We start from the raw sequence: 27,826 nt of genomic DNA, 5'->3' as shown, positions 1-27,826 counted from the left end.
TCCATTCGAATAATTCGCAACATAAGCTGATTACCGCCGTGAACACTTTTTGAATGTGCATATTCAACCAGAAGACGAGCGAAACGACAACCGTATGGTAAAATAATGGGGCGCTATTCATTCTCAGATAAAGTGGGAGAATTGACTAACCGTCCATTTAGACGCATAACTCCAAACTCGTCTAAATTAGGGTTCAACACAAGAAGGGAACTAGAGGATGGTAAAGGCCGTTTATCCATTAGATGTTTATACTCCTCTGCATAGCAAAACTTTTGTGCCAATATGGCTAAGTTATTTTTAATCATTCTGATTTCATCAGAGCACTATAGGTAATTTGCCCAGTTTTTGGGGCAAAAAGTTGATTTTGCAACATTTAATAATAATAATTTTTTAGTTGGCATTAAAAAAATAACATGTCAAAATTTATTAATATGAATGATATTTTTCAAAATAGCGTCATTATCGCGGTTTAAATTGCAGTCAAAGTGAGAATTTCAAAGAAAAACTAAAAAAATATATATTGTGAGGCATATTTCAATGTGTATAAAACCGCGGAAAAATAAAACAAATATAAATATATGTAAAATGGAATAGATTGGCAATTGCGAGAGGAATTTATTTAATATATAATATAGCTTAAACATTTTGGGTAGCGACCAAGAAACACAAATAGTCAGAAATAAATGTTTTATTTTTCTTCAACTCACTTCATGTAGACTTATACTAAATTGGCCGTGATTTTGCAAGCTAGAACACATTACTGAAAGTCTTCTGCATTGGTATTACTAGGTTTCAAAACCCGATTTTACCCGTTTTTTGATATTTATGAGATTTTTTTAGGTTACTTCTCAATAAAAAGTCTTAAACTTGTGGAAGTTTGGTTTGAGGAAATAAATAATAAATAGAAGAAATATTGTTGTTTACAATTTCATTGCAAGTAAAATAAGTAATGGCGACAAATTTTTCGGTATATCCGTGGTTTTCTATAAACGGTGCGGCAGTAGTAAGCTTTATTTTATCTCTCTATTACATATTACTCATTGATACGGTTTAAAAGAGTACTAAACTCGTCTTTATTAACGTATATTCAAAAAATATACAAAACTGTAGTAACAATTCATTGAAAATCTACACGCGGGGACAAAATTGGTGTTCCTTACTACCGTGATCGTTTTCATCAGTTTGTTGTGTATAAGAAAACTAATGAAAATGGCATTGGAAGAAATAGCTTTATTCGATATATACGTAGTTGCTTATAACCGTTGTTTCTTATATCCGAATTTATCTGTAAAAATCTTTGTTTTATCTCACTTTTACACATAAATAATTTAAAAAGTTAAAAAATCCTTTAGTTCCGCTGTTATTAATTTTTGTCTCAAAAACAGGGCAAATTACCTATAGTGCAGAGCTTGGAATTTTACTATTGAAACTATATGCAGGCCGATGACGGGGGTGAGTTTTATGGATGAAACGGTACATGTATGCTAAAACTCGCAAAGCTCTATCAAGTGAAGAAAATTAATCTAAGATGTCTTCATATTTCCTAAAGAATGAAAAATGTGTTTTGACACTACGCGTTTCCAATTCAGTTTCGAGGGGAGTGAGATCTGATTTCTGAAAGCAGAGTTATCTAAGCTCAACCAACTAGGACGAATGAAACGGTACATATATGCTAAAACTCGCAAAGCTCTATCAAGTGAAGAAAATCGATCTAAGATGTCTTCATATTTCCTAAAGAATGAAAAATGTGTTTGACACTACGCGTTTCCAATTCAGTTTCGAGGGGAGTGAGATCTGATGTTCTGAAAGCAGAGTTATCTAAGCTCAACCAACTAGGACCTTTCCACCAAAGGGAACTATTAGCAAGTTCTAAAGGCGATACTCCACGGCTTACCAAATCCGCCGGGTTGTCCTCAGACCTAACATGGAACCAATGACCATTTCCTACGTTTTGTTGGATTCGACAAACTCTGTTGGCCACGAAAGTGGTCCAGGTAGTGGGAGTTTTTCGCAACCAAGCTAGCACAATTGTGGAATCGGTCCAACAGTATATTTTATCAATTGGAATCTCTAAGTCACTCAAAATGGGCTTGAGGAGTTCCGATGCCAGAACAGCACCACATAATTCCAAGCGGGGTAATGAAATGGACTTAATAGGGGCTACTCTTGTCTTAGAAGCTAACAAATGTACACTAATTTCACCAAGTGGATTTTTTATTCGCATATATATTACCCCCGCGTATGCTTTCACCGAAGCATCAGAGAACACATGTAGTTCAGCCAAACAGTTTGGTTCATAACGAACCCAACGTGGAATTGAAATGGAGTTGACATGAGGATAATTTTCAACAAAACTGTGCCAAGAATTTTTTGTAGTAGGAAGAAGCGAATCGTCCCATGCAATATTATCTAACCACACTTTCTGCATAATAACTTTCGCCACGACAATAACTGGCGATAACCAACCAACGGGGTCAAACAATTTGGCAATATGGGATAGAACTTCCCGTTTGGTATAGTTTAATTGGTTAGGAATAGGATTTACGCAAAAATAGAAGGAGTCTAAACTGGCGTTCCATCTTATACCCAACGGTTTGGAACTACTTGCTTCGACAAAAGAAAGAACCTGAGCGTCAACTAAATGGTCAGGGGGCAAAAGAGCAAGCACAGATTTATCATTTGAGGTCCACTTCCTCAAGTCAAATTTAGCAGTGGATAAAGAGGCAATAAGTTGGTCACGAGCAAGCAATGTGGTTTCTAGGTCATGAGCGCCCGCAAGGACGTCATCAACATACATACTTTTACGTAAGATATTTGAAGCCAACGGATATTCAGATTCGCAATCATCAGCAAGTTGGAGCAAAGTACGAATCGCCAAATAAGGCGCACAATTTACTCCAAAAGTGACAGTTTGCAATTCGTAATCTGTAATGGGGTCATTTGGGGATTCTCTAAACAAGATTCTCTGTAGTGAAGTATGTTGTGGGTGAACGCGTATCTGACGATACATTTACGTGATGTCACAGTTAAACACAAACCGGAATAAGCGCCATCTCAATATCAACAAGACTAAGTCTGCTTGGAGAGTTGGTCCTACGTGAAGGATGTCGTTTAGACTTACACCAGTAGAAGTTTTATTTGATGCATTAAAAACTACGCGCAATTTGGAGGTCTGTTTTTCAAGATTGCTAACTGGATGATGGGGTAAGTAACATACCAGTGGCGCTTGTGAAGGGGAAACAGAGCACATGTGACCTAAGTCAAGATACTCGCGAACAACTGCATCATACATTTCCTTAAGGGAGGGTTTGCGTAAAAGCGAACTTTCATTCTTAAAAAATTGACGTAGGACATTCTGTCGGGAGTCGCCAATTTTCAGATTCTGGGGAAATTCAGAACGAATGGGAAGTGTGACAACGTAACGACCCTCTGAATTCCTCGTTGTTGTAGACCGATAGTTCTCCTCGCAAAACTTGTCCGATGGCGAAAGCAATTTGCGTTTGGAACCTCCTCAAGTTCCCAAAACCGCAGAAGGGTTTTATTGAGGCTGTCTTCCTCACTAAAGCTCAATGTGGTTGTGAAGACCCGCAAGGGGCAGCAGGGAATAGGACCCGAAAGGATCCAACCAAAGACAGTGTTTTGCGCCAACTAAGAACCTAAAACATTTTGTTGTAACCCAGGCAACAAAATGTGAGGATATAGATCCGCGCCCAACAACATATCCACAGGCCGACTATCAAAAAGGTGTGGATCAGCTAAACGCAAATTTGGCAAAGAACTATAAGTAGAAGAGTCAACCGAAAAGGATGGTATATAACCAGATATCTTGGGAAGAACAAAGGCTTCAGTTTTCAACAAGATGGAAGAATCTAAACGAGAACTTATACAGATGAGACAATTTTTCCTAGAGGTAATTGAAGAATAACCATTTACCCCGGAAATGTTAGCAATGGTGGAGCGAGTCGACAATTTCAATCTATTTTGAAGATGCTCAGCTATAAAGGTATACGATATTTACGATTGCTGTACCGAGAAGAACTCTTGAATTATGAGACGTGTAATGAACTTGGCGGTTCATTACAGTCGGATTAGCACCTGAGGAGGTAGAGGCAACATTATCTAAATTTGAATTGGAATTAGTCCTGGGAACTGGATGTGTCACATTTGACGTGGAACTATTTGTGGGTGCCGACCTATTGGTTTCTGCATGAGCGTGTGATGCTTTTCATGACATACGTAGCAGCGATGTGTACTGGGACAGCTACCAATCGAATGACCTCTTGACAAACAATTAAAACACAGGCCTTGCTTTTTAACAATGGAAAGTTTTTGCTCGAAAGTTAACTTTTTAAAACGGGGACAAGAGTAGAGAGCATGATTTTCATTTGAGCAGACAACACAACGATGCTTGGAATGTGAATTTATAGTTAGGTTAGGTTAGGTTGAAAAGAGGGGCGAATATAAGAATCGCCACATGCCCGTATGGGGCATACACTTAAGCCAGTATAGGCCTGTTGTGCGCTCTAATTTCGGAAGCCTAAGGGGAATAAATTTTTTATTGCTTAATTTATTGAAAAGAAAATAAATTTATCAGTTAAGAAATTCTGTGCCATTGACATAATCTCTTAAGTTTTTGAACTCGCTTGCCCTAATTTGGCGGAGTTCTGGTATAGTGTTATTTCCTAGAAATTGGTTTCTTAGCGTCGCGAAGGCTGGGCAATGACAGAGATAGTGTTCCAACGTTTCGTTGTCCTCTCCGCATGCTCTGCATTCGCTGCTTTCTGCACAACCGATTTTGTGCAGGTGTGCTTGTAGCCCTAGGTGTCCTGTAAAGATGCCTGTCAGTCTACTAATGTCTTTTTTACTCATTTGAAGGAGTTCCTTTGTTTTATCCTGGTCTGGGTTTCCCCAGAGGATTTTTGTATTTTTCCCTTTCTCTTCAGTATTCCAGAGGGATGTATGGGCGTTTTCTGCCCATGCTTTTAACTCAAGACGCGCCGCTTTTAAAGGCTTAGCATTATCTAGGCTTATCGTAGCTTGCTCTCTGGCTTGCCTTGCCAAGGAGTTGGCTATCTCGTTACCCCTAATCCCTTTATGTCCTGGTACCCATATAATGTTAACAGAACCATGGTGGGAGTAGTCGTTGATTGATTTTTTACACTGCAGGACAGTTTTTGATTTCACCGTCTTGCTTGTTATTGCTTTAATTGCTGCTTTACTGTCCGTTAGGATGTTTACAGTGATTGGCCTTGTGTTAGCTTTAAACCAGTTCAGACACTCTGTGATCGCTCGGATTTCGGCCTGTAGGATCGTATTATGATCCGGCAGTCGAAGGGAGATTCTAGTTTCCTGGTCTTCGATATATAGACCCAGACCCGTTCTCCCCCCTAGAACGGCCCCGTCTGTGAACCCACAGCTTCCAGTTGGCATCCGTTCTAGGGTTCCATCGATCCACATGTCCCTGTCTGGTATTAAAATTTCACACAAGGCGGATTCAATTGTTTCAGGTATACGGTCTGATACAATATGATCTATTGACTCACCCGTTGTAACCTGTAATATGTTTTGGTGGTATGTTTGGTGGTCTCTTACGATCCACTCGCTCATCGACTTAAGTCTTATAGCTGCGATGGCTGCCTCATACCTTACCTGAATTTCTATTGGGTGGACAAATAAAATTGTCTCTAAAGCCCTAGTTGGTGTAGTCCTCATTGCCCCGCTAATACTTAAGCAGCACGTTCTTTGGACTTTTTGCAGTACTTTTACGTTGCATTTCTCGTCCGTAGCTGTCCACCATACCACAGAAGCGTAAGTTAGAATCGGTCTAATTACGCTTCTGTATAACCAGTGTGTCATCCTAGGATTGAAACCCCATTTTGAGCCTATAGCTCTTCTGCAGGTTGACCAACATCTGTGGGCTTTATTAGCCCTTTCCTGAATATGGTCTCTCCATTTAAGTTTCCTGTCTAGAATTACTCCCAGGTACTTAATTGTTGGAGAAATGTTTATCATCTTATCTAGGAAAACGGGTTCTTCGTAAGCTCCTATTTTCGTTTTCCTAGTGAATAGACATAATTCTGTTTTTTTCCGGGTTGACATTTAGACCTCTCGGTCTAGCCCAGTTGTATGCTATTTTTAGAGCCGTTTCGGCCCTTCTACAGAGTATATTTGGATTCTTTCCCCTAAGAAGTATTATAACGTCGTCTGCATAGCAGATGGGTTCAAATCCTTCGTCGGTTAAGTTCCTTAGTAGACTATTTATGGTGGTAACCCATAGGAGAGGTGATAGTATTCCTCCCTGTGGCGTCCCCTGACCAACTTTGTCTCTTTTTGTTACGTCTTGTAGCGCGCAGCTTATCCATCTATTCCTTAGCATGTGGTCTATCCAGTGCCTCAAGGCCCGGTTTACCTGAAACTCGTCTAAGGAGTGGATTAGCGTTTCGGTGCTGACGTTGTTGAACGCTCCTTCGATGTCGATGCAAACTGCGAGAGTATACAATTTCATCTCGAAGGTTCTCTCTATGTGGTGTACTACCTCATGTAATGCGGTTTCCACTGATCTACCTTTTACGTATGCATGTTGTTTGTACTTGAGCATATCGTTAGGGATGTTACTCTTTATCATGGTGTCGACCGTCCGTTCCATTGTTTTGAGTAAGAATGAAGTTAAACTTATCGGACGATAAGATTTTGGTATTGCATAACTTGACTTGCCGGGCTTGGGAATGAATACTACCCTTGCCTCTTGCCAGGCCAATGGAGTATACGCAAAGTTTAAGCAAGCATTGAAAATCTCGACCAGATTGGACGAAATATAGTCCACTTCCCTTTGAAGTAAGGCTGGGAAAATCTGGTCTGGTCCCGCTGCTTTGTATGGTGAGAAGCTCATTATTGCTTCTTTAATCATCAAGTTGTTGATTTTTGGTGCTTCTTCTGATGCATAAGCTATCTCCATCGGTGACACTGTATGTGCCGTAGTACTCGACGGGAAGTGCGTTCTCATCAGAAGGCTTAGAGTTTCCTCGGCTGTTTCCATCTTTTTACCCGTCTCATCAACCAGAAGCTCGGGTTGTGAGTGAGTTTTAGATAGAAACTTTTTAATTTTAGAGACGTCATTCACGCTATCTACCTGTTCACAAAAAAGCTTCCAGGAGTTCCGTTTGGCGTTTCTTGTCATTTTGTTGTATTCTTTTAGTTTTGTTTGGTAGTTGTCCCAGAATACAGCTGCTTTTTTACGTTTTGCCCTATTGTAAAGTCTTCGGACCTCTTTGCCTTTGTTACGAATTTCCCCTGTCATCCAGGGTTTTTCGTAGGCAGATTTCCTCTCTCGAAGTGGACAACTTTCTTCGAAAGACCTTACTAGAGCCTCTGTTAGTTTATTGACATTCCTATCAATATCTTCTTTGCTTAGGCAAACCTCAACTTCTTGCCCTAGTCTATCTTTAACTTGTTTTCCGAATTTAGCCCAATTAGTTTTGGATTTATTTCGGAAAGTTATCGGATTCGGCGGTGGCCTTGATATTTTAAACCTAATATACCTATGGTCAGAGAAGGAGTGTTCCTTTGAAACTCTCCACTCATGTACCTCGTTTATTAGATTTTCTGAACATATTGTTACATCTAATACTTCCTCCATAACTCTGTTAACAAAGGTTGGTGTATTTCCTATGTTAAGGGTTATCAGGTCGTTAGTATTCAAAAATTCTAGAAGGGCTTGACCCCTCTTGTTAGTATTAGTACTACCCCACGAAATGTGGTGAGAGTTAGCATCGCTACCTACTAGTACTTCGTTACCTGTTTGCTTGATTTTCCTCACCAGTTGCTGTAGCTCCGACGAAGGTGGTAATGTCGGCGAGTCGAACGGCAGGTAGATTGATGCGAGGTATATATTACCATTCCCTTGCTTCAACACTGTGGCGTCCGAGGTTGACAACTCTGGGGAGAAAAGAAAGCATAAGTTTTTATGGCATATAATACAGGTCCTCGGTCGGTTTCCTGTATTAGCGTAAAAGAGTTGGTAATTAATGTGGTTTAGTCCGGAAACCTTGTTCTTTACGGTCCAAGGTTCCTGGATTAAACCGATGTGTATTTTACCTTTGTTTATTTTATCCATCAGGGCTTGAGTTGCCGTTTCGCTCCGATGGAGGTTTATCTGGATGACCTCAATCATGAGTCATCCAGTAAGCGTGCTTCTTGGGAGTCGCTGATGGCTTCGACCCCCTCTTCGGAATTGCTCGGTGGTTTGTCCTCCTTGCTGGTTTGGTGGGCATCCTCTTCTTCTTCCCCGACTCGTGCCCTTCCAACTTTAAAGGTGACTGCATTGCAGATGTAGTACGCCTTACCCTTTGTCTTTGTAAGACTGGATAGTGAGAGGTCGTCAATTCCAACCACAAGGAGAGTGCCATCCTCTTTCTCCTCCCTGTGGAAGACTTCCCACCTCTTCACTTCCAAGGTCTCATTTTGCTTGCCAAAGACCTCGAGCATGCGTTCTGCCTCGAACTTGCAGCCATACCCTTTGACGTAAACCGTCGCTTTAGTCAGATGAGGTATCTCGTCCTTCCTCACCAGCTTCAATTTTCCGCCTTCCCAAGGAGTTGTCACACTGTTGATGACTTCCTCGAGAGCGGCCGGGTTCGCGTGCGGTCCCAAGTGGTATACTAAGAGGTCCCCTTTGAGCTCGCTGCTGACTATTTTTATTGGCCCACTCTTTAGAATGTGTTCCAGTATTTTATCGCTGACCATATTTTCGATGGCCTGTTGGTGTTCTTTAGGTAATCTGCCGGACCCTCTACTGGTATCGATCACTGCATAGCACCTCTCGTCCCTGTAGTTCTTCCTGGCCACCTTGGCGTAAGTAGATGGCGGCTCCGAGCCAGTCTCTGCGCCCATCTTCCTCTTCTGGAAGGCCCTGGGCTTCTTATCAGAGCCCTTGGTACTTCCAGAGGATTCCGCGGTCGCGCTCACCTTCTTCGTGCCCGAGCACTCCTTTTCGCCCTCCGTCGAAGGGTTCTTTGGGCAGTCTCCTTCGCGTGGGTTTTGAGAGGAATTGCTTGGGGCATTTGATGGTGGGAAGCTCATTTTCTTCTTACTTGGTTTGGCGGCATTTTCTTCCTCTGGAGATCTAATCCTCTTCGCCGCTTCCGAGGAAGTGGAGGGATTGTTGATCTCTTTTGGTGCGGCCCGCTGTTTTTTGTTTAGCTGTGCCTGGATCCTCTGGTACCTACGTCTCTGGGCTCCAGTCCACCGAACTTTTTTCTCCGTTGTAAGTTTAGATATGCTTTCGCTTACCTCTTCTACCATCTTGTGGACCTCCTCGTTAACGGGCTTCTCCACAACGGTTGTGTTGATTTTGCAACTGCTGTCTGATTCGGAGTCAGGGTCGCTCCCATCCTCGGATGGCTGGGTCCAGATTAAACTCTCCCTTCGCTTCCCTTTCTCCTCATCTTTTTTACCTTTCGGTTGCGTGCTTGTAGCAGTACCGTCGACCACAGATGCCAAGGCACCCACATCTGTGGGAGATGTTTGCTCACGATCGCTTGATGACGACGAGGTGTGACTCGCAGGCAGATCACTATTCCCCGCCGGTACTGGGTTATTTAGGCCCTGCACCGTAACTTTTATTCCTTCTTTGTCCTCCATGTTTGTTTTTTGTTTTAGGGGAACACCCCCGTAGTCAGTTTTTTGTCCGCGGGAACCTCAGAGGTTCCAGAGGTAGGTGGTCGTGCCACTCCACCCTAGACGGAACATGTCACAAGTGATTTCCCTCGTAAATGATAGAGTAGCCCGACCATCCACCTCCCCCTATCCGCCGGTGGGGACGCGCCCGGTAGGAGAACTGACAAACACCCTCGGGTGAATTTATAGTACCCGAGGAAGTTTTCGCCAAATGTGCCTTAACGTTGCGCTTATTAGGAGATTTCGAAGAATCTATACCTTTTATGTCACGCAATCAGGCAAGCGTCTGAATTCTTTCCGTAAGGAAGGAATCGAGCTGAGCCCATGACGATAAGGACGACTTATCCGTGAGACTCTGTTCCCAGAGTGTCACTGTAAGCTTTGGCAGACGCTGGATACAAATAAAAACAAGAATAGGATCCCAGTGATCCGTAACAATGTCATAGATTGACATGGCAGACAAACAACCGTTTATGCCCCTTTGCAAAGTTTTTAAACCTGAACTCGTTTCTTTTGTTAAAGATGGAAGATCGAATAAAATTCTTAAATTGAGGGCTTTCCACGCAAGAGCAAAACTTCTATGAGTGAGCGGAAACTTAGAAACAATTTCCCTAGCCTCACCTTTGGTTTTTTGAACTAAGTGGCACAGCCTCTCAATGTCACTTATCCCAGAGTTATTTATAACCATGGCTGAAAAAAGGTCACGGAAGGTAGGCCACGACAAGAAATCACCATGAAAATCATCAATATCACACGGAGGTAATTTGAGATTGTGCATAGTGTTAGAAACATATGGAGGCAAACTCCAGTTAGAGATCGAAATATTTGCAGGACTCTGAATATCAAGCTGTGAATTGTTAGATAGAGGAGGCAAATTCAAACTATGGCTAGAAATATTTCCCGAATTAGAATTACCGGGCAGCCTATTTGATCTATCGGACACCCTAGTCTCCATATTACGACTGGTTTGTGCTGGGGTATTGTGAGGGGTACTACTGTGAATTACAGTCGGAGTGGCAGGAGAAGATTTCAACGCCTTAAAGTTCTCTAGTTTTTCATTGATTTCAGACAAACAAATGACATATTTTTCGCAGGTACTTTCATACTTGCCGTCAACAGAAGATATTTCTTCTGAAGAAGCACCCTCTTCAGTCATCAAATGATCGATATACTTATCGTATGCATCGGAAGCCTTACTCCACAAATTCTGTAGTTCGGTCTTTCGAACATCTAGATTGAAAATCGTATGATTTTCCGCTATAATAGCACTGAAGGATGTTGTAAATTTCTCGACCTTGTCGGAAGCACGGATAAATTGGATTAAATTGATGTTCACCATTTTTCAAGTAAGATTTCAATAACAACTGCGAAAATACTTATTTAAAGTTTAACCAAATGACGTGAAAATCAAGGTTTTACTAGAAAAAACAAACAATACAATAAAGACCGAATCAAATCCCAAAGGACAACAGATCAAAAAATCTAAAATCGCAAAGCAAACTAATTTGGTGGAAAGAAGAATAAAAAACTTCCCGAAAATTAGCAAAGAAATCAAAAAGAAAGGTCAGAAAACTGTGATTTGACGGAATATTTTCTTTAATAAGGTGAATATATATAATTTTTTTTTAGATAAAATGTTTAGATAAATGTTCAAAAAATACCAAAAAATATTCAAATTACAGATATTTATCCAAAATAATCAATAAAAGTATAAAATAATCAAAAAATACAAAAACTCAATTTTTCGGTAGGTACCAGGTGTAGGGTGCACGAATTTTCCACCGACAATAATATTGATTAACGCAAAGAAGTTTTACGTACGCGCGTACTACAGATTTTCTTAAAAAAAAAATAGCCAACTTTAAGTAAAAATTACTAAAATATCTATTTTTTTCTCACAAAATAACGCGATAAATAATGCGGATGATATGCCGACTGTAGGGTGAATTTAATTTAAAAATGCAAAAACGCTTTTGTTCATAAAAATTTTTCCAAAAAAAAAATCAAAAGAAATATTTGAAAAATTGCAATTTAAAAATAATTCGCAATTTTTATTCGACCAACTGTGCCGTGGTGAATAACGAATACGACACAAAAGGGAAAAGGCAACACACAAGTAGTGGGGGTGTGTGGGTATGTAACTACTTCGCTACAAACAGACCAACGACAACGACCAAGCAAGCAGTGAGAGCTGGAGAGGCAAATATTGTTGGTATATTTATTAGTGATAGACTGACGCTATCAAAAAAATAAAAAAGGCGCGTATTCTTGTTGTTGTATTTACACGGCACCTAGACCAACAGCACTTACCCAACAATGAGAGAAATAAAAAGGGCTCGTATTATAATTGTTTTTGCAAGTAGCCAAAAAAAAAACAATGAGAGTGGCAGAGTTAAATAAATTGTTGTTGCAAACGAAAATAATACGAATATTTGCATTTGCAAACACGATCACTCGGCAATGTACAAAATGTGTGGGGAATATTACAATAAGCAAAAAAATAAATGAACATTACAGCGGCATATTATTTTAATGTAGAAAATGTATTTTTTTTGTGGTGAATATTAATAAATTAATGGGGAAATTCGATTATTTCGCGCAATAATGGAAAATAATGCAAATACTGCTCGATTTCAAAATAATTTTAATCGATTTATGGACAAAATGAAATTGCAGTGGACTGTATATTCAACGATACCGCGTAATAGGGTGACAAAAGGGCGACCAGTACCGCGGAGCAAGAAAAAACACAACACTTTTCAATTTGTCTTTTAAAAAATTTAGCACTATAAGCTCACAATAACAAAATGCACTGAACTTACGTACCTTATTTCTTGATGTTGATGGATATGAGAAGATAAGTTGATGCGGTGGTGCAATTTATGAGGGGAGATGTGTTGTGGATGATGATTCCTTTTGCATAAAATAGAAAAAACAGCAATTAATATCCAGGCAAACTTCACTAGAATCGCAAATCCGGCTCGATGCGACCAAATGTTTGTGTAGAGCGATGGGGGGAAAGAAAGAAAAAATAAAACAAGCGGTATCAGTTCTTTTAATAATAAATAAATTTGCTGGTTTATTGAATCGCTTTTCTTCGTATATCTTTTCAACAATAAGTTTACCTTTTTTCTATGATGCTTAGTGGCGTCAGAGGCCTTGATGGTTGCAATGACAAAAGACAAGTGAACGCAGAGGTTCTGAGTGATCGCTGAGGATCTCATGTCTTTTGCTAATACAGTTACATATAATTTAAGTGAGAGTTAAATGTACTAGTGTACCAAGGTGAGCAAACCTACAACAACCACTGCCCAGCGGCGATCCGCACACTACAATATCCGTCAAGGGAGGTGTAGAGGAGATGCCAGTGCGCCAATCAGCATCCGTGATTGAACAAGCTAGGGAAGTTGAGGGACAAAGTATCTAACTTTCACACGTTATGTGTTTTGTGTTCAACGTCGTGAGCACATTTCTCCTTATGTTAATGAATTTCTTGGTTGTTCTTTTGTTGACAATGTTAGCTATGCTGTTCTTTTATAAAATAGTTAAAATGCAAGCTCCTGTCTCCGTGTTGGAGCTATTCACTTTTAGTAGATCAGTGGGAAATACTCAATTATGTATACCTCGCCTCACTCCTATATTGGAGAAGACTTTTCATGTGAGAGTTGCTCGAATTTTTAATACTTTACCATCGAGCTTAAAGTTGTTCAATACTTCTCTAAATTTTATAAGGAGCATTTATTTCAATATGTCAATGATCATGGATTTTAAAGCTTTTTTGTTTGCTTGTTAAAGCGTTGATAATGTTATTGCATATTGATAATGTTATTTCTAGTGTGATATTAAATTAAATTTTGCCTATCTTACATTTATACGCATTATTATATTAGTTTTAAGTTTTCTTAGTAGTAACTTTGTTGTTGTATTTGGAACCGTTTTGGTCCTGCGTGCTAGATACTGCGTTTTTAATAAATAAATTGAAAATTGAATTGAATTAAACTCCAATCTGCGAGTATAAGTTTAGCTTGATTATCATGCTGGCGAAAGTGTTACATTTCTACCGTGGGAGTTGCAAAGCCATGAATTAACTGTTAAGATAGACACATAACCAGCGATTGGCATCATCAACTGGTTTATTCGTATCGATGAATATTCTATATTGACTTACTCAAAATACAAAACTATAATACTTTGTACACCTTTCTTCAACTAACCAAAACATCATTACAATATCTAAAAAACTAAAATACATTTTTGATACTTGTTTCAGCTGACGACTACACCAAGGAATCATATATCTGCTCTACCTGGGAGCAATTTTCCTTTTCATTGGTCAAACTGCGAGGAAGAACCCCTTCTATGCGTTCGAGTGGCAGATGACGAGTATTGTCATTGGTCCAACGGCTTACCTGTGAACGATGCAAAAAGTTTATACATTAACCTAAGGAATGATGTCGGAGAAATGATTTTTCTTCGACTGGAGGTTATTATGCATGGGGGTACATATATTTTGAATTTCACAGATGCTCATAAACTACCACCACCTATAAGAATAGACAATTACTCAGAAGTCAACATTCACTTTTCTCAAAAGGGAATCGAACCGTTTTGGCGAACCAGTGTAAAACCACAATCGTCATTAGCATATGTGTTGGATGACCCATTAGGCTTGCAAGTACTACGAATTGAGGCACCTGGTGGAAACTGCATTGAATATCCATTGAATAAAACAAATGTTGCCAAAAGTATAACATATGCTAACTTTATATACATTGCGTTTAAGGAAACATTTCGCTACGTGATATCTGATTGTGAAGATACAGACGTTGGTATTGAAGGCCAACAATTTGTACTTGGTGTAAAGGACAAACGAGTAATAATTACAAGAAAATGTACCGGAGACCGTTCTCAACTTTGGCTGATGAATTCGTACGGACAATTGGAACACGAAGGATCGTCTCCACCAAGTGAATACTTTAAATCGACACATACATCTCCACGTCTTGTCTTGGACCTTGAAAAACCTCCCAATCCAATGGAATATACCAAGTTAGTCGTTAGACCACAAAACAACCAAAGGGTGACTACACAGACCTGGCGATTTGAAAATGGTAGACTAATGTGCCATGCTAACATGTGCGTACAGGTAAGCCTTCCACATATGTCTATTAAAAAATTTATGTTTATATATGGCTTGATAGCATACAACAAACAATAGATACTATAGTGAGATTCTCTTTTACTGGTACTTTGCATTCATAGTTTCGCGTTTTTATTTTACCGATTTTTTGATAAACAAAAAATGAGAATTCTACAGTGTTCTACTAATGGAATAAAATGAATTGAAATTTTATATCAACTAATAATTTATTAACGTATTCCATCAGAAACATAAACTACATATTTACTCAATCTTACTCTATCCGATGTAATATATTTTTTATGTTATCTCTATTTGCAATTTATTTACAAGAAACATTCAGTAAATTTAATAAATTCTAAAATATAACAGAATGGTTAAACCCAGTGGTTTAACAATAATTTTAATTTCAGATTCCATATTTTATAAAACTTATTGTATAAATGGAAGGACTTCGTTTCAGTCTTCTAATTTCATCGGTGTCAATTGCTAAGGTATTCGAATGATTATTTAGTCTGTTTAGATACGAGGACTACTCGAAAAGTTCTTGGTCTTATAATGAACACGTGAATATTTATCATTGTTTCCTAAAGTATTCCTCAAACCAATTGTTGTTGCACTTTTTCCACTCCGAATGATACACCTCCAAAACATGGTTTTTCAACGATTCAGCAGAATCTACTGCGACGAAAATATTTGACAACGTTGTTCTCATTTCATTAGCTCATTCAATGCTTTATTCTGGATATGCGGGTATAAAAAGAAGTCATTGTGTGCCAAGTCAGTGCTGTACGGCGAACAGTCCATCAATACCACGCTTTGTCCGGTCAAGAAGGTGCTGGTTTGAATCAATGAGTGAGAAGACTTCAGGCAAACAAATTGTGGTGTACACTCAGAATTGACCTCCAACGTTGCTCAAGCTGAATAATCCCCACATGGCCAGTTTTGCTTCGTCTTCCACGAACATGTTTCATCGCACTTGGCTCGTCTTCGAAGACCCACACGGTCGATTGCTGTTTTATTTCGGGCTCATACGCATAGATCCATAATTCGTCACCAGCTACAATCTTAAAACGTCTTCTAAAGCGCCGCTATCATATTTTTTAAATATTCTTTGCACCAATCGATAAGAGCATTTTTTGAGCGATTGTCAACTTGTGCTGGATCCGACGGGAACAAACCTTTTTACGGACAGGTGTTCATGCAATATCGAATGTATACTGGTGCTATAAGTGCCCAAGGATGTTTCTATATCAAGGCATGTCAAATGACGATCTTGCATTTTCAGTTCACATAAGGCATTAATATTTTTTGGCGCAACGGCCGTTTTTGACGACCTTCATGGTCATGCAAAGATTTAACCCTTCGTTGGACACCGATATTGTTTGTCACATTCGTAACACATGAGTCTGGCCAGACCCATATAATTATTTATATTTTTAGTAAACTTTATTAACATCTTCGTATAAAAAGTTGTAGAACATGTTTAAATGACTCTAATCTGACATAAGTAATCCTTATTTGTCAAAAAACGTACCGAAAACACACAAAATTTAATAATTTTAATGAATTAGTAAAAACGGACATATGTATGCCTATGAAGTAAAAATTTTATTTTGGGGTATTATTCACAATGAATAGTGTCTATTTTATAACTTTACAGTTTATTGCAGCGCAATAACTATAATATTGTTACGGAATTAGATTTAACTAATCTCCGTGTAGACGTTGTTTTATTCCCCGATACGATTTGCACCAAATAAAACAGGGTTCGTTTCAGATTACGTTTCTACAATGCTTTATTTACTTTATTACACTTATTCAGAACCGACTTTAATTACTAAGCACACAGCAAGTCTCTAGTTAGCACGCAGCTATTCTTTTACCGATCTGTTCAATTCAACGCTTAAAACACAACTAACTTGTCATTGCCAGTTCCCCTGTATTTATACCCCAAAGTCTCCTTGGTCTAGAATTATCCAGAAAGTCTGGCAACACCTCGAATCTGACGCACATTCGCACTAAGCGAACAACCATACTCACATACATACACGGGGGAATACAGGCGGACGACAAGCACAGTAATGACGTAATTACAACAACAAACAAATGCAAGAAAGAAGTAGCAACTAAACGATAATTACATGATTATGGCAAAACAAAATAAAAGCACATTAATGAAAGGTAAAGTAGCATCTAGAATAATGAAGAGAATTCTACATGGTAGTTGTTGTTGCTTAAATAAAGTAACTGCGTAATAAAAACTTTACGTTACAATTCAAATTTTTAAATTAACGGAAATTAAACTAAACTAACATAAACCTATCAGTTACATTCGTAACATTGCCTCCCGCTTAAGCCTGTTCGTCCCGAATAGGCACAGTTCCCTCTCGGTGGTATGGACATTGGTAACACTGCCTCCCGCTTGAGCCTGTTCCTCTTGACTAGACTTAGTTCTCGTTCTGTAGTGGTGGCAACTGATTTAGATGTGTCAGCTTTGGACTCTTGCTCTTCTGGACGACGTTGCTTTCTCTCCAGGAATCGCGACGCTATACCTTCTTTCTTCGTGGTCACCTTCCTAAGTGCCACCTGGTCTTCCTCGGACTTGTCCTTCCTTGCTGTACGGCCGTTTTTCGATGGACCTTTCCTCGACGTACATCTTCGCTTTTTCCTCCTCGTTGCGTGATTTTTCCACTTTCCTACGGGCCATTTGTCGGCGGCTTCCACCTTCAGCGTACGGACATCGACAGCAATCTCGCCGGATTCTGCCTTTGGGCGATGTTTGTTTTTCTCGTTGTAGCCCACATTTATCGGTATTTCCACATTGGACCAAGTCATCACACGGTGCTTTATGTCCAGGTTGATGTCGAAGGCAATCATGAAGTCCACGCCAAGTATAACTTCGTCCACAATATCGGCCACTATAAAATCGAAATTTGCCGATTTTCTACCCATGCTCAGCCTTTGGTAGGCCTTTCCATGCACCGTTGTAGTCTCGCCTGTGGCCGTCCGCAATTTGACTCCATTTAACGGCAATACCTTCCCTTTCACCAAATCCGGTCTAATAATGGACTTTGCTGCACCGGTGTCCAATGTCAAGGTACTTAATACACCATTGATAAAGCCTTTAGCCGTTAAGTTGTGATTCTCCTGCTGGACTATGGCTATAGAGATTGTGGGACCATGGTTTTCATCATCTGCCAGCGGCGCTTCGTGATTGACAGAATTCACTTTTTTTGATTCACCTGATGTCTCATTTTTCGGATTCTTAGCCACAAGTTGGTCTTCGCTTTTCAAAGGCGGTGAGGCGGATCTGGTCCTTGGTCGTTGCAATCTGCATTCTCGTGCAATGTGTCCAGCTTTCCGACAGTTGTAGCAAGTCCTTCTCGTTTTGCCAGCCCTTCGTTTCACTTTACCTATTACCTGCATTAGTGCATCTTTCATTAGTTCGACAACGGTCTGAGGATTGCTGTCCTCAACTTCCAGCCTCCGCAAATTGCAAGCCTGAGGTTTCACCATTGTCTCTTGCTTATGTCCGCCACCGTACTTAAGTTCGAGAGCGGCAATTATATCTCCATAGTTGTTTCTAGAAGCGGCGGGAATATTCTGTAATACGTCAGCAGCACCGCCCTTCAATGCCATAAGTAGTCGTACCGCCTTGTCGTTATCGTTCCACGAATTTCTCGAAGCCACCGCCTCGAATTGTAATTTGAAGACATCAAACGATGTAGATCCGTCGAATTCAGGAGGCTTGATTTCCAGAGTGTTATCAATAACTCGCACTTGACCTCCTTTGATTTCCAGTTCCGACATTTTCTTTTCCAGATTCACAAACTTCTCGTCGTGGGCCAGAAATTGCCTATCCAATTTCTTTAAATGGTTTTCCACAACCTCGAATCGCTTTTCAATAACTTGCGTAATATTCTCGAGTCTTTCGCTGATTTTTGCCTCTAATTCTTCCAATTTTTCGTCCAATTCCTCCGTCAGACATTTGAAGCTTTCATTTATTGCAATAGATTCCTCTTCCATTCTCTTACTATATTCCTTCGCCAACGTTGCTGCAATCACTTTTGCAACCTCCGTATAACTCGGAACCGCATCTGAAGTTTCATCTCTAATATCAAACTCACATTTGTCGATGTCCACTTCATGGTACTTTAACTCTTCCAAAAGGCGTTTTTGTAGCACAGCCTTACTTCCGGTAGTTGGCAACCCAAGCTTAGATAGGAACTTCTTCAAGTGTTCCTCTTGTAGATCCTTGAATTTTAAGTTCATTGTAGGATTTTCGTAATCCCACTTCTGACACCAATTGTTACGGAATTAGATTTAACTAATCTCCGTGTAGACGTTGTTTTATTCCCCGATACGACTTGCACCAAATAAAACAGGGTTCGTTTCAGATTACGTTTCTACAATGCTTTATTTACTTTATTACACTTATTCAGAACCGACTTTAATTACTAAGCACACAGCAAGTCTCTAGTTAGCACGCAGCTATTCTTTTACCGATCTGTTCAATTCAACGCTTAAAACACAACTAACTTGTCATTGCCAGTTCCCCTGTATTTATACCCCAAAGTCTCCTTGGTCTAGAATTATCCAGAAAGTCTGGCAACACCTCGAATCTGTGCAACGAACACACAGGCGCACATTCGCACTAAGCGAACAACCATACTCACATACATACATGGGGGGAATACAGGCGGACGACAAGCACAGTAATGACGTAATTACAACAACAAACAAATGCAAGAAAGAAGTAGCAACTAAACGATAATTACGTGATTATGGCAAAACAAAATAAAAGCACATTAATGAAAGGTAAAGTAGCATCTAGAATAATGAAGAGAGTTCTACATGGTAGTTGTTGTTGCTTAAATAAAGTAACTGCGTAATAAAAACTTTACGTTACAATTAAAATTTTTAAATTAACGGAAATTAAACTAAACTAACATAAACCTATCAGTTACATTCGTAACAATATCAATTGGTAAATAAAGGCATACAGTGCCCGGCATAATTATTTTGACAAGTTTGAAAAAATGATGTGTTTGGTTTTTTACCGGATTAGTCTTCTACAAAAATATGAAAAAATATTCTGGCTAATCCTTTACTAGAGTACTTATAATTAGTAATAAATTTTATCAATTTAAATTTACGCTTCCACTTTTGTGATGTAAATAAAATTTCACTGCGTGGCATAAGTATTTTGACACAATTGTTTTATTGATTTATAGACCTCAACAATTAAAAATGTTTTATTTATACTTATGATTATTATTAGTTACGGTAAAAAATAATATGCTTCACACACATCTGTACCGCTATGGACCCATTTACGGATCGATGTTTCAAGGATTTAGGGATTTATCACTAAACAACATTTTCGATGATTTTCTCCCATTATTTTCCACATTTCCACTTTTTAATGAGAGTAAGAACACATTTCTCTTACAAATGTGATATTTGAAGGATACTACTTTAAGTTTGAACCCGAAAGACGCCCCAAACTTGCTCCACAAAATTCAGGCTTACCATAGTAGCAGTGTTCTGCAAATGAATACATAACATTTCGATCGGTTTAATACCATGTTGTTATGAAATATTGTTTAAAATGCCAAAATATTCATTATAGTCCACAGCATTATCGATAAAAATTAAATGTCACAGTATTTTAAATGGTGGATCAACATATTCTGATGCTTGGATATATTTGGGCATGGCAATAGCATCAGAAGGACATTAATTTCACAAAGATATCAAACTTTTTGGCGGTTTTTTCACTCAAGCATACTAAAAAGGATATTTTAAGATGAATTATGTCCAAATTTATTTTTATCAGTCCACAATATGCTCTACCACAATGATTGGTGGGGTGCAAGTGATTTTTATTGAAAATCTAATTGAAAAATTTTGTGGCTATGATTTATAAATCGAGTGGAATAGCAAAAACTGATTTCAAATTGATTTTTTTCTAATGTTTAGAGGTTCTAGTCTTAATAGAGAGTTTGCTTTGACATCGAAATTATTCAGAAGATGAGGATTTGTGTGCTTAAGTAAGATTAGATTTGCAATTCTGCTCTATTTACCGGAGAGCAACTTCTGTAATTTCACATTTTCTGCCTAGATCGACCATATTTACAGCGTTTTCAATATTTTGAGATTTATTCGTTTTAAAATAAATAGATAACGGCAGCAATGTCTAAACAATAGCTACATTTATCACCGAAACTGTAATTTTAAATTTCACTACAATTTTTGACACCAACATTCCCTATTTGAATTAAAAATCTATGACTCTCAAGAACATTTTTTCTTAAATGTTAATAATTTAGCTAAATCAATTAATTTTGTTACCAAAAAGTTCGATTAAGTACCAAAAGTAACATAATTATAGCATGTCAAAATACTTATGCCGTTTTGCGTTTGCCTCCCTTTTTAAACATTTGCCTACCTAATCACAAATAAAGCTGGAATATTTTTGAACCACTAATTTTTATTTAGCTGAGAGGACAAAGAAAACCCCTAAGCTGTTAATATCCCGTTATATGAATGCTGACAATAATTATATGCCATTTATGACAAATGTAAATTTTGTCAAAATAATTATGCCGGACACTGTATATCCTAAGGATTTTCTTCTAATTCATATGTAGAATCCTATATTTGAACCATTCTACCCCACAAAAAGAGCATAGAGGCTATGTAATGGGTTTTATTTGTGCACTTATGTGTATAGTTGTCTAAAATAAACGTGTAACCCTATTTGCAAGGGATTTGTTTAGGTTGTGGTACATTCACTGATTTCAAGCCCATCTCCTACTTTTGCGACCTTTTTATGTGGAATTTTGAAGACATGTAGGGTGAACTGCGATAAATTTCATAGAAGGGTATTTATTTTGTCAAATAATATAGAAAAACATCCAATTTTAAGAAAAATTTCGGAAATTCTTCAATAAAAAATAGGTGGGGTCTTACCAGACTCATGTGTGACGAATGTGATATGTATGTCAAAAAATCCTTGTAGCTCATTTTCTGTGATCATTTTGACTTCATGTTTCTTTCGTTGGAAAGGTAATAAAATTTCATGAAGCTACCTGGAATCTCAGATCCATAGCTATATTGTAACACAGCTTAAAATCCAAAATAAACTGAAAAGGTCCTGGCCAGACTCAGGTGTCCAACGGAGGGTTAAGTTCATCGATGCACTTTTGTCGTTATAATCTATGTCGAAAGTTGTGAAAAATGGTCGAAAGAAAATGTTTACAAGTAAATTCCATTTTTGGGAATTTGGTTTATGTAAGCCACTGTAAACAAGCCAAATCATGGTAGTACTGATTACGTTTAGGCTAAAAACTGTCAAACTGTGCCTAGTAACACGTAGTTATGCCTAGGCCAGAAGCTTTTCGAGTAGCTCTTGTATGTAGAACTTTATTTTCCTTACTATTTGTATGTAAGTTAAGCTTAATCTCATTTTTGTTGTTTTCAAATTTAAAAACAACAAGTTTAAAGTGGGATGTAGTTAAAATTTATTACTTTTGGGGATGTCAGAGAAGACAAGTTTCGTCCAACGCCACTTGGACTCATCAGTTCTCTTAGTTCTTTGTATTGAAACAAAGAACGCTTCTCCATTTTTATGACGACTCGAGCTCAAGAATAAGTGTGACTGATGAATTCGTTTAAATGCGAATTCAACCGAAACACCTAAAAACTCTCGTAGCCGCATATGTAAACCGAATTAACTACTCCCACTGTCATGTGTCTCCACATTGCAGAGAATGCACATAACTATTTTGATAGTTTTTGAAATTTTGCCTGAAATTTTTGATATTACGTGATCTGGTTTCGCTATTAGTTAAGTAGCTCTTCAGACGTATCGACTGTGGGATGGCTTCTCTGTCCTAGAACTTTTGGTTTTTCACATACAAATGTGTTTTTATACATTAACCGATATTTGGCGGTTGAAATGTATTTCTTCATGGCAAACGCAAAATTTGAAAATAACAAATATGAGATTAAGCTTAACGTACATACAAATAGTAAGTAAAACACAAATCTCAACAAAATTGCCAAAGTGAATCTAAAAATAGACACAGAGCACTGTTGACGATTGGTTGTTGTTATTTTTCGACAACTATCAAAATAGTTATGTGCATTCTGCAATGTGGAGACACATGACAATGGGAGTAGTTAATTTGGTTTACATATGCGGCTACGAGAGTTTTTAGGTGTTTCGGTTGAATTCGCATTTAAACGAATTCATCAGTCACACTTATTCTTGAGCTCAAGTCGTCATAAAATTGGGGAAGGGTTCTTTGTTTCAATACAAAGAACTAAGAGAACTGATGAGTCCAAGTGGCGTTTGAAGAAACTAGTCTTCTCTGCCATCCCCAAAAGTAATCAATTTTAACTACATCCCACTTTAAACTTGTTGTTTTTAAATTTGAAAACAACAAATATGAGATTAAGCTTAACTTACATACAAATAGTAAGTAAAACACACATCTTAACAAAACTGCCAAAGTGAATCTATGAACTTTATTTTCTTTATTTATATTAATTCTAAGTCTTTGTGAATCTCGTTATTATTAACAAACCATCCGTAATCAGTCTAATGCCTTGTTCATACTAAGGCTAATTCGCTCTCTATTCGAAGTAGTTACTTCATTTCCCATACAAAATTTTGAGAACCAACAACGATTTTTGTACATTGTTCAATATAAATTACTCTCAGAACGACGATAAAATATGTTCCATCTCTGACAAATGAGAGAATTTATTGAAATAAATAAATTATGACAGGAAAAATGTATAATTTAAAAATTTATTAAAAACCCAAACATTTTTAGAAAAACTGCTAAACATGAATGAAAAGTAAACGGTTTAAGGACTAGCATACATTCAAATCATAGCAAATGTTGTCTTCTCTTTCATTGCAGTTGTATTTCTTGGCCGTCGTTTCAAATTCGTACACAAATATAGACACAAAAAAATGCCTGCCAGAAAGTCTGTATAACAAAATTTTTTTTGGCAGGGGTCTCTCTCGTTAATTTTGAAAATAGAAGAATTAACAAAATGTTCAGAAAACACCAAAATTTTGAGAAAAAATAGAAAACATGAATGAAAAATATAATTTATTATTAAATAAATATCTGAAAGAAGGACAAATATCATTTCAGTTCATATCAATTAATTTTATTCGTTTTTGGGCTGAAACTTTCTTTAAAATGAGTAAATAAAAAGCATGAAAATATGAATCATGTTGCAACGAATTTGTACCATGTCGTATGAACGGGTTAATTCGTGTACGTAATTATGAGAGCGAACAACGTGATTCAACTGCTGGTATGAACATGGCATAAGCGTCTTTGTTTGATATCGTTGAAGTATTTCAATATTAGAATTACTGGCTGTTCGCCAGAGTTGTGCTCTATAATTTGAAATGGTCTTATACAGGAGTAATTTTTTATTCAGGCGCAATTTTTGACCAAGAAGCGTAGAGCTATTTTAGTCTTTAGATCTAGTTGAGGTCTCTTATATGTTATATGATTTTTCCAATTAAGTTTTCCATTAAGGCGAATACCTACGGTTGCACATTCCCGAGCGTAGTTGAGCCAAAACTACTCTGGTTTGTCGTGGCAGCTGACGCGCCTCAGCTGCGATTGATGGGGGATGTGTTCAGAGGACTTTATTCACACTATATTTGCTTATGGCCTTAGCAACTGCGTCTTTGAGAATGCTATTTAAATGCGCTTGATATGCTTGTTGGTCTAGAGGTTCTCTCTTGTAATGCTGGACCTCTTCTTCTTGATCATGAAGATTCTCCTTGATCTGCCTGAATGGGCGGGGCCATTCACCAGATGGTGATTCGGATAGCTCTCACGAAACACCCGAGCAGTTACTGCAACGAAAGCATGTGATTGTGTCGATTTACTGGAAGAATATTTGCCTCCTCATGTAGATGGTCCACTGGAGTCATGAGGAGGCACCCTGTTGCTGTTCTCAGGGCGGCATTCGGAAGCGTACATTTCGCAACTGTGTTTGTTTCCTTTTTTATCATTATTTTTGCCTTATTAAGGCGAAGGTCATTTATAGTGATATTTAATTAATTATCTTTCGAGTTGAGCTTATTAGACCTATTATATACATTGAAAAATTAGGAGTCTACCGAAATCCCACGCATTCAACCATTACGCTACGTTTCACGCCTGGTTAAGCCGATCTTCAGGCGTATTGAATATTGTTTTTGTGGCAGACGACGACAAAGTTTGGGAACTAGTATATATATCGCACATCATTAGATAAATGCATATGCGAAATTATGTCAGTTAATTGAAACTCCAAACTTTTCCTATAGTCCTGCTTGATAATCCCATTTTTCAATGTTCACAAATACTATGGTAAGTTTTATTCCTACGTCATTAGTAATTGTTCTCCTTATATCAGAAGATTTTTGATCATCAATTATTGTCTACTAAAGTTTTGACAAGTTGATGGTGGCTCAGAACGCTAAGACGCCGGCAACATTGACACTCAGCTGTCGGAGACCCAGGTTCGAATCCCAGCATGGCTCATGCTGAAATAATTTTTTTATTTTTGCCTTATTAAGGCGAAGGTCATTTATAGTGATATTTAATTAATTCTCTTTCGAGTTGAGCTTATTAGACCTATTATATACATTGCCGGCGTCTTAGCGTTCTGAGCCACCAGCAAATGTAACGAACGGAGTGCCTTTTTCGCGACTCCGTTTTAACTGCGTCCGGATGCTATTAAAATGTGAGAAATGGATGTTAATCGTTGGATTGCATCCGAATGTGATTAAAATGTAAGGGATAGGAGTGAATTTTTCACGACTATAATTGAACTTCATCCGGATCGCATACGAATGCGCATATAATGTGGGGAATGGAGTGCCTTTTTCACGACTCCGTTAGAACTACATCAAAACATGAGGTGAAAGAACTAGTCGATATTGTACTACTTTCAATTATTTTTGCTGGGTATATATCGCTCATTTACTCAAAGAGTGACACAAGTCAAAAAATTCGTTTGCAATTCCTATTTTTTCTACGACTTCTACTTTATCTTGTGTTAAATTTTCATGTCGATATCTCTAAAACTCAACGAGTTACAGATTATTTACTAGGAGTTAGGTATAAATGAACAAAAAAGTTTTCGGAGTTTATGAATCACTAAAACACTTCAAATCTTGCCCCGAAATTTAGCACAAAAGATGGTCCAAGTAGCTATTTTATTTTATTATTTGTGTAGTATTTTTTTCACGCGTTTTTCTCGAAACTTGATTTTTGGAAATGTGTCACTCTTTGAGTGTCACTTATTTATTTAGGTCATATAGCTCGATTATTTAAATTAATTAAAAAAATTTCACAAATCTCGCCCTAAAAAGGCACAATCCTTGAAATCCAGAAAGACAGCATAACAAAGAGTAACAACAAAACAACCACCATTTAGTCTTCAGTTAGAAGTCAATGAAGAAGGTTGTTCCGTCGCTTTTTTAATGATTTTCTTCTACAACACGTTTTACAGCTTTTATACTATAACAGGTTTTTCTGGATTTGATATCATAATAATTTTAACACATCTCCATTGCACTGTAAAAATTTACAGCCTTATAAAAGAATTATAAATTGGTGTTTGGAACACCACAGTCATGTTTTGAAGCATTCTTATGACTTTGTGATCAACTTAGTCAGACACCCTTTTTTTCTTTACATTTTTTTATTTTCTTACACAATTCACTAAACGTATAATGTTAATAGGTCGATTCATTTGGCATGAAACATAAAAAAACAGAACTTAGCTTATTGTGTCCAAACGGCGTACAGGAATTCTCAAATTGGTCTTCAGCTTTATCTTTGTTTGATCTACCACAATCTCCATTTTAATGTTTAACTGGCACATTTCTTTTGTGAGGTCTCTTAAGATATTTTGTTGCTCTCCATGAATAATGGTCGTTTCTTCAGGGCTTAAATTACTTAAGGGGTAACCCCCAGTTTCAAAGCCCAATTAAAGACATTTTCATGAAGACTATGAAACTTTTTAGTAGATGTTTCTTTTTATCTAAAAGAGCATATCGTAGTATACTTTCTGCATTTTTCTTGTTGAAAAACATTACGTAGTTTTGGGGCAATTGACCGTCTGAACGACTAGTTTTTGATGTCCTTGATAAGCCCACAAAATTATTTTATTAATTTAGTTTATCCTAGCACAATGGGAATGACTGGATTCTATAAATTAGTACTAGTGGTATTAGCTAGTTTATATAAGTACAGTATTGGACCTTAATTATGAAGAATTAATATTAGTAGTTCACAGTTTTATGAAACAATTTCATTATACATTAAACATTAAAGTACTTTTTAGTTCATTTTTAAACCACAGGTTGTTGCTTATTATCGGTATGTTGGATGGAAGACTATTCCAAAAACGAATATAATTGTTCCACAAGGTTTTAAATTTTAACTGCGAGCCGGGTGCACTAAAGCACGTTGCATAAGGTCTGATATGGTAGGCAAGAGCTTGCCGCCAATGAGGATGACAACATCGTCAGCATAAGCTGCTACCTTCGTTCTTAGCTGGTTGAAGCTCAGAAGGATTTCATTTATTACAGGGAGCCAGAAAAGGGGTGATAGAACTCCCCCTGTGGCGTGCCCTCCAAACGGGTTTCCTCAAGGAACTCTCTCCTAGGTGGGAGTTGATTATTCTGCTTCTCAGCATCTCATCAACCCACCTAACAATGATAGAGGAAATTCCTGCGTTGTTGAGCGAGGATGGATTCAAGCCTCACATTGCCGAAAGCTCCCTCTATGTCGAGGAAGGCTGCAAGTGTGAAGCCCGATCCCTCCACATTCCTCTCAATACATATACCACCTCGTGTAAAGCAGTATCTACTGACTTGCCTTAAATATAGGCATGCTGCGATATCCTTATTATAGTGGGTTCTAATTGAGACTGTATTTCGTAATCAAGTAGTCTTTCCAGAGTTTTAAG

At 38.0% G+C, this 27,826-nt stretch overlaps 1 protein-coding gene across 2 annotated transcripts in view; it reads left to right on the top strand.

The window, feature by feature from the left end:
• Window positions 1–27,826, top strand: part of Vps13D (vacuolar protein sorting 13D) — a 672,569-nt gene that overhangs the window by 527,915 nt on the left and 116,828 nt on the right. For both annotated transcript variants that reach the window (XM_073982994.1, XM_073982993.1), the window contains exon 15: window positions 13,946–14,821. In XM_073982994.1, the coding sequence (XP_073839095.1) occupies window positions 13,946–14,821 (876 nt within the window). The remainder of the gene's footprint in view (window positions 1–13,945; window positions 14,822–27,826) is intronic.

The sequence above is a fragment of the Musca autumnalis genome, unplaced genomic scaffold (genome assembly GCF_047663935.1).
Source record: "Musca autumnalis isolate F117 unplaced genomic scaffold, ASM4766393v1 scaffold_4, whole genome shotgun sequence".
Lineage (NCBI taxonomy): Eukaryota > Metazoa > Arthropoda > Insecta > Diptera > Muscidae > Musca > Musca autumnalis.
Note: the sequence above shows the minus strand (reverse complement) of the source record. Positions and strands in the feature narration are given on the sequence as shown.